Genomic DNA, 7436 nt, shown 5'->3' with positions numbered 1-7436 from the left:
TATTAGAGTTACCCTAAGGGACTAATAGGTAAAGGAATAAGCCATTAGGGTAGGGGATAGGCTAGGAGAATATATTGGCATAAAAGTGCTCTGTAAAGATTACCTAGTTAAAGTCCTAGTAGTTCCCCTAAGCCTTAAGGTAGAAAAGGGACGCTAGGCGGATAATATAGCAATTATATATAAAATAGTAAAACAAACGGAACGCCTTATATTGTGGGAGGGTACAACCACTCTCGGATAGGAAAGTCACAGTGCCATCTGTCTGTCTGTCGGTCGGTCGGTCTGTCGGTCGGTTGGTCGTCAGTCGTAATTAATTAGTAGGAAAGCAGTCCGTAAGAAGAAAGGAAAGAATGTATTCCGGTAGGTCGTGATATCTAAGAAGGAGGGAAGCCGAAGGCTCTATAAATACAGGAAATGCCAAGGCACTAAGTAGTGGCCCATTTTACCCCACTACATACCTCCCCCACCAAGAACGTTGTCCCCTAACGTTCTATAATATAGAAGAATAGCCAACTAAAAGAATAGCAAAAGCAGAATAGAAAAGGAAAGCATATCCCTAAAAGAACACAGGTAACCTCATCCTCAGCCCTCCTATAGAACTATCCTACAGTATCCTTCCTACTAGCGGTAACCAATAGCTGTAAACCAGAAATGACAATAGCAGTAGCAGTAGTAGCAGCAGTAGCAGCAGCAGCAGCAGTAGTAGCAGTAACAGCAGTAATAGTAACGGTAGTAGTAATGGTAAAAAGCAGACAGTTGGCGCAGTAAGATAAAGCAAAACGGTTAGTGGTAGAGCGGTTAGTAATAGAACAGTCGGTAGAAGAACTCAGTCTGTGTAGTAAGCAGTAGGACATCCAGCAGCAGAACTTTTAGTAGTAGAAATCTCGGTAGCAGCAGAGGGTCGGTAGCAGTCAGTTAGTAGTAGTTAGTGAGAACGGTAGCAGTAGAATAATCGGAACACTAGAACGGAACAGTCGGAATAGTAATGGCAGTAGTGGCAGCGGTAGAACAGCTAGTCGGCAGCAATAGAACAGATCGGTTAGAATAGTAGTATAGAACGGCATGATAGACCTAGTAGATCCAGTAGTAAATAGACCTAGCAGCGGTACAAATCTAGGACGGTAGAGACAGCAGTTGGTAGAGACAGCAGTTGGTTAAGACAGCAGGGACAAAATAGCCGGACGGAATAGTGGCAGCAGTAGTGGTGGCGGCAGGGCAGTCGATTAAGGCTGTCCATAGCTCTACATTAGGCCCTGCATCTAGCTATACGTCTGGCTGTGCGTCTAGCTGTGCATCAATAGCTTTATATTGCATATTCTGCGTCTATATCCGCGTCCGTGTCTGCGTGTATGCGTGTATAGCTGCCTTAACTGCTAGCCAAAGACTGTCTAATTGGTCGGCGACGACGTGCTGCAACTGATCGTTCGGTCGTTTAATTAAGGTAGAAAGTCGGCCCAGTTGAAGGCCCTAATTATCCTGATTTGAATACGGAGACAGCGTTCAGCTAATCTAGACTTAATAAGGCCCTGGCTTAACTCAAGGTGTCTTCTGCTGCATGTACAACTAGGGCTTTGCATCCGTAGACAGTTGATTAAAGCTTCTGTGTAGACGTCCAATCAGTTAAGGTTCCGCATCTGCCGTTTAATCAAGGCTTCGCATCTATAGGCGTCCAGTCAAGCTGCCGTACTGTTGTCTAATCAAGGCTCTGCACCTATATACTCTATATCCGTAGGGTCTATATACGATTCCGTATAAGACTCCGTGTAAAGCTCCGTATCTATGTCTGCAGGAAAGGTTGTTCTAGCTAGCCAATCCGTGGGCATTAAGATGGGCGGCAGTCGGTTAATATGGGGGTGGGTAGTTAAGGGGAGAGGCTCTCGCAGAGGCTCCAAAACGTTAATTGACCGTGTTTCTGACGTTCTTCTGGCCGTGTACTGGTTTCCTAATTAGGTCTAATGCTGCGTGCCTGCGTGCCTACGGTGATGCATCTTTAACTGCTGATTAAAAACGTCTAACGGCAACGGTGACTAATTCGATTTGGCTGTGACAACGTATAATCGACTGACGTTTAAATAGGGTATTAGGTCGGCCCGACCAAAGGCTCTAATTTAATAACTTAACTTGTACAGGCGGCGTTCAACTGATTAGGAATTGACTAAGGCTCTGGCTTGACTCAAGGCGTCTTCTGCTGCACATACGACCTGGGTTTTGCATCCGTAGGCTCTGCATCTGCGGACAATCGATTAAGACTCTAGCTGTGCAGTCGTTCTATCAAAGCTTTATATCTATGTAGTCAATCGATTGGGGCTCTGCATCCGTATAGTTAGGGCTCTTAGTGTCCTCTAGACGTCCAATCCAGAGACCTGTCTTAAGACTTCCTCCTTTGCGAGCACTAACGACAGCTTCCTTTAAACTACTACCACAGGCCTAGTGCTTTTATAGGACGTCCTTAACAGCTACTTTCTTCCTTTTCTGAACCGTCCTTACTCTTGGCTTCTTCAATACATCCTTAGGCTTTTACGGCTGCTTCTTTGTTCCCACTGCTAGCAGTACACTCGCGTATCCTTGATCTTCTTCCGGCTTAAAACCCCTCTTAGGATTATCTTCTACTTCTAGTCTCTTTATTGCTATCCTGCTGACTCCATGCTTCGTCTGAGTCACCCTTTGAAACCATCCGGTGGCAGCCTCTCGGCTGTTGTAACTACCTCCGTCGCATATCCCTTGCCCTTATATCCATAATACAGTCCTTTCATCAAGACGATCCCTAAGAAGTGCTGGCTCCTACACGTCCAATTCCTGCTCCCCTTGTAATCCTTAACAAAGTCCTTCACTAGCTTGGCTAGATACGGCTTAATTCTGTCTTCAGTCGCATGAGGATGGCTTGGGTTTATCATAGTCAGTTGTGCCCCGTGTACGACCTCTTACAGAGCATCCTTGTCTTCTCTTGTTGCAGTGCCTCTTTATATACTGCTTTACCGTTTCCGCGGTGCTTGTTTTCCGGTATTATGCTGCTGCCCTTGTACAGGTCCCTTCCTTGCCGCGGTGTCCGTTCTCGTCGTGCAGCTAGCGCAGTACTGAATTCGGATGGCAGTGACAGTCGTGCTGCGATCAGTCGTCGTTTGAATAAGGAATAAGGTCGGCCCGGCCGAAGGCTCTAATTTGACGACATTCGACTGATTTGATGGCGACGTGCTGACATCGAGGCTCTGGCTTGGTTCTTTGGCTGGCCGCAGGTCTGCATCTGTATACGGCTGATCGTGGCTTCTATGCAGTCGTTCAATCAATGCTCTGCATACAGCTCTGCGTCTAGCTCTGCATCATACGACCGGCTCTGTATCTATGCAATCAATTGAGGCTCTTGGTGCCGTTCTCATTGTGCAGCTGGTGTATCACCGAATTCCAGGGGCGGTGTAGAGTTCTGCCGGCTTTACTGCTGAATGGACCAATTAGGATTTTCCGTGCCCGGCATGGAAAATCGCTATTGGCTCGGTGACAGGCGGTGAGCTAAACTGACATCTCTGCAGTAGGTCGTCTCGATTGACGCGTCGACGCGTCGCGATCAGGAAAGTAAACAAGAAAGGAGCTTTAGGAAATACTGTAATTAAGCAGACAAATAGAAATCTTTTATACGTCACCTGCGTCCCCTCCCCCACCTTAGAACTTGACTATCCCCTAGTCAAACATCCTACACCTCCTGCGGAGCCTGCTGCGGATTAATGGCTTCAAGCGTCCATCTCTAATGACCGTCTCTAAGGGTCGGACGATTCTAATAGTAGTCCTCCCTAGCTTCAGCTGTCTTATTCGTAGGCTGTGACCTAATCTAGATATAGTCTCCCGGTCGTATATTGTTCTCCTGCGACTTCATAGCTGTCCTAGTTGTACGGCTGTCTTTAAGGGTCAGGCGATTCTAATAGTAGTCCCCCCAGCTTGTACTTTTCTCATCACTAATCTTTAGCCCTACTCCGTTACAAAAGGCCCGTTGCTGTGTCTGTTCTTTTCTTAGTCTATCTAGGTCTGCTCCTTAATATATACAGAGCCAGTTCCTAATATTCTTTAACCGTTCTTTATTGCCGAGCTATGGGAGTTCAGGTCTAGGTTAATCGCGTGTCCCAGCTACCAGTTTTCCTCAATCAGACAGATGTACAAATCCCTACTGGATAAGGTCCTTTAGCCCTTAACATTCGTACTTAGTAAAACGGTAACTTCCTCCGCATCTAAAACAGGTCCATTAGCCTTGTCCTCGCGTGCCTTACTGACCCCGTACGTCCTACTGCGGTCATCTAAAGGCAGTAGAATCTTGCGGATATTAGGAGTCCTGCGGATATCGACAATCCTATAAAGGTCGAGAGTCTTACGGAGGTCGAGAGTCTTGCGGTACAAAGGGAGCTCGGGTGCTGTTCTACCAATCTTCGTATCCTGGTGCTAAGCTATATCCTTATACTGGGCTTTGAACTATAGCCTGATCCATAGCGGGTGACTGCTGCTGCATTAGGGCTCCTCCGTATACACCTGGTCTAACTAGGTCCGTTTTCTAGCTGGCTTAACAAGCGTCGGCTGTCTTATTTGGCTGAAAGATTGCAGGTGGTTAAAGGGTAGCATCTTTACTTATAACTAGCTGCTAATTACAGAACTGCTTAACCAGCTAACGAAGGCTCTACTCCTTGGGGTCCATTTTTAATAGATAATCTGCGCCCTCATATAAACTAAGCCTATCCTCTATAGCTCTTTGTAACTGATGGAAGTTAAAGGACTCTTATCTATCTAGATCAGCTCCCGTTTTAGCTATAGCATGCCTTTAATATTTAAGCGGAAGTCCTTTTACAAACTAGTACCCTCGCTAAGCGTTCCCTAGATTACCTACCTCCGTAACCCTTTAAGAGATCAGTATAAACTGCCTACAGTACTCGCGCACGCCAGGTGGGCTGCTCCTACACTATAGTACGTAGGCCTCTAAGAATTCTACCGTCTCCATTTTACGAAAGCGGTTACTTCCTCGGTATTCTGCCCTAAGCTTCCTTACGAGCTCTGTCCAATTGCTAGCTGTAAATTTAGGTAGACTTCGGATCCATATTCCTGTCTAGTAATCGCAGTATTCCAGAAAACCCTAGTACTTTTCCTTACTCGTCATATAATATCGGGCGCATAGCCATTCGTACTGCTCGATAAACTATAATATATTCTATCCTACAAAGTAAGGAGTTCCAGCAGTTCCTGGGGCTAGCATAGGCTGAACCATAACATAGATCTTATCTTGAGCCGTTAACTGCTAGTTATAGGATAGTATATTTAAAGCTTCCTTAGGAGCTTATAGGTGATCCTTACGGCTCTTATCCTTCGTCTACTAATAGTCATCGGTCCTAGGCAAACGCTGCGGTAGGTCTACTTATATAGCCGTAGTCTTGACAGCGGGTGTCCCAGATGGCTGTCCTGGTGGTACTTTGGTACGTACATACTGCGGCTAGTCCACTTATACATCTGCGTCCCTAACGGAAGGCACCTGCTTCTTGACGCCTAAGGGGGGGTCTCCCTGAGAAAGCACAGAGTCTTTATCATCTGCTATCACCGGGTCTCAATACGTTCGTCCGTTTCGGCCTGCTATTATTCTACGCGGTAGGGTGCTACTAAGTCTTACGCTTCTGCCTATATCTACTTCTTTATGGAACGCCTCTATAGCCGCCGCTAACACAATCCGGATAACTTAAAAGAAGATAAAGCTAAGCTAGAATAGGAAGCTTTTGAGGGCAGATCTAATCTCGTATACTCGCGACCTTGGCTAGCATTCTCTCTTCTATTCCTAAAGGGCAGTGCTAACGTCCTCTGCCGCTAGATGCCTTAGATCTCGTTTCTATCTAATTAATTAGCTCTTAGCTTATTATCTCTGCATCTTTAATAAAGCTCTGGCCATGCTCGTGCGTAGGTAGTAGAAATATCAGGTATCTCTAACCGCCGGTCAAAGTTGTCTAATTGGCTCGCTAGTTCGCTTAACATCCTTACCAAGACCTTTTAACTTACACCCTTTTGCCTCCTGTTGCCACTCTTTGGCCTATACGTTAAGTCCAGCCATTCTATCTTTTTCCGATACTGCCTAGTTCCCCTTACTCTTTAATACTACCTAGTTTTCTTCTGCTATCTCGTCTATCTAGCTAGCCGTTCTTTTACAGCTAGTCGTTCCTCTATAGCTAGGTATTCTTCTATAGCTATAGTGTATTCCTACGCGTCTTCTGTGTATATAGTTATATATAGAGTGCCAGACTTCTAATCCAAAGAGCTTGCCGTCGTCCCTACGTGGAATGCCATAAAATATATAGGAGGGTACAACCACTCTCGGATAGGAAAGTCACAGTGCCATCTGTCTGTCTGTCGGTCGGTCAGTCTATCAGTCAGTTGGTCGTCAGTCGTAATTAATCAGTAGGAAAGCAGTCCGTAAGAAGAAAGGAAAGAATGTATTCCGGTAGGTCGTAATATCTAAGAAGGAGGGAAGCCGAAGGCTCTATAAATACAGGAAATGCCAAGGCACTAAGTAGTGGCCCATTTTACCCCACCACAATATTAGGACTTAAGATTACCCAAATTTAATAACTTTAATAGGAAAATATAAACTAAGTATATAATAAAAATAATAAAAGAATATAAGGGTCGCTAGAGACTTACTAGGGAAACGCTAGTTAAACGCATAGCTCCCTTATCGTTAGTATATATATACTAGAAATATAAAAACTCCTTATTTAAAAAGGTATTATTATAAATAGCCTTATATATAACGTAAGGCTCTATAACTATAGACTCCGCCTAGAATAATACTATCGCTATATATAATAGGGATATACCTAATGTCACGGCACTGACCTAACACGTTGTTATGACTTAGCGTTGCTGTGACACGAGCATAGACCTAACCCCTAAGCGACACGTATATATACCGCCTCACCTCTATACATAGATCCTCACACAACATCGTTTATCAATTATATACAGTCACCTCGTATATTGTACCTTAACAGTCCGCACGTACTATAACACCTAATCTATATGCGCAGTATAGGTGTGCTACAGCTACTGTATAGGCCCCTATAATATAAGACACTACTTAAATTAAGACTAAATAAAATGCGTAAACTGCCACTAAAGCACATATAAGGCNTAGGAGAGAGTAGACTGCATTAAATATAGGAGATGGAAGGTAAGGGTTTAATAGCTACGGGAATAACTATATACTAGGTTATATAAATAGAAATAATAGGCGATAAGCTAGGGGGGTATAAGTGCCTTTTTAGCGTTTCCTACCTTTAATATAGGGGGGCTAGGCTAGCTATCCTAAGCCTTAATGGGCCAGAAGCGACGCTATATAATATTACTAGACTATATAGGGTTATAAGGGTTATAGGGGACATAAGGGAGAGGATGCCCTATAGGAAGACCCTTATGGACAGCTATAG

The 7436-nt window shown here is 44.7% G+C and overlaps 1 protein-coding gene across 1 annotated transcript; it reads right to left on the bottom strand.

Moving 5' to 3' along the window:
* Nucleotides 1-412: 412 nt before the first annotated feature.
* Nucleotides 413-930, bottom strand: K441DRAFT_671247 (uncharacterized protein; the record flags this gene model as incomplete). The annotated part of the gene is made up of 1 exon (XM_067650398.1): nucleotides 413-930. A coding segment is annotated over exon 1 (250 nt), but the record flags the coding sequence as incomplete, so codon positions are not given.
* Nucleotides 931-7436: the final 6506 nt, after the last annotated feature.

Source organism: Cenococcum geophilum (assembly GCF_001692895.1).
Source record: "Cenococcum geophilum 1.58 unplaced genomic scaffold K441scaffold_94, whole genome shotgun sequence".
Classification (NCBI taxonomy): domain Eukaryota; kingdom Fungi; phylum Ascomycota; class Dothideomycetes; order Gloniales; family Gloniaceae; genus Cenococcum; species Cenococcum geophilum.
This window is presented reverse-complemented; position numbering and strand designations above follow the sequence as displayed.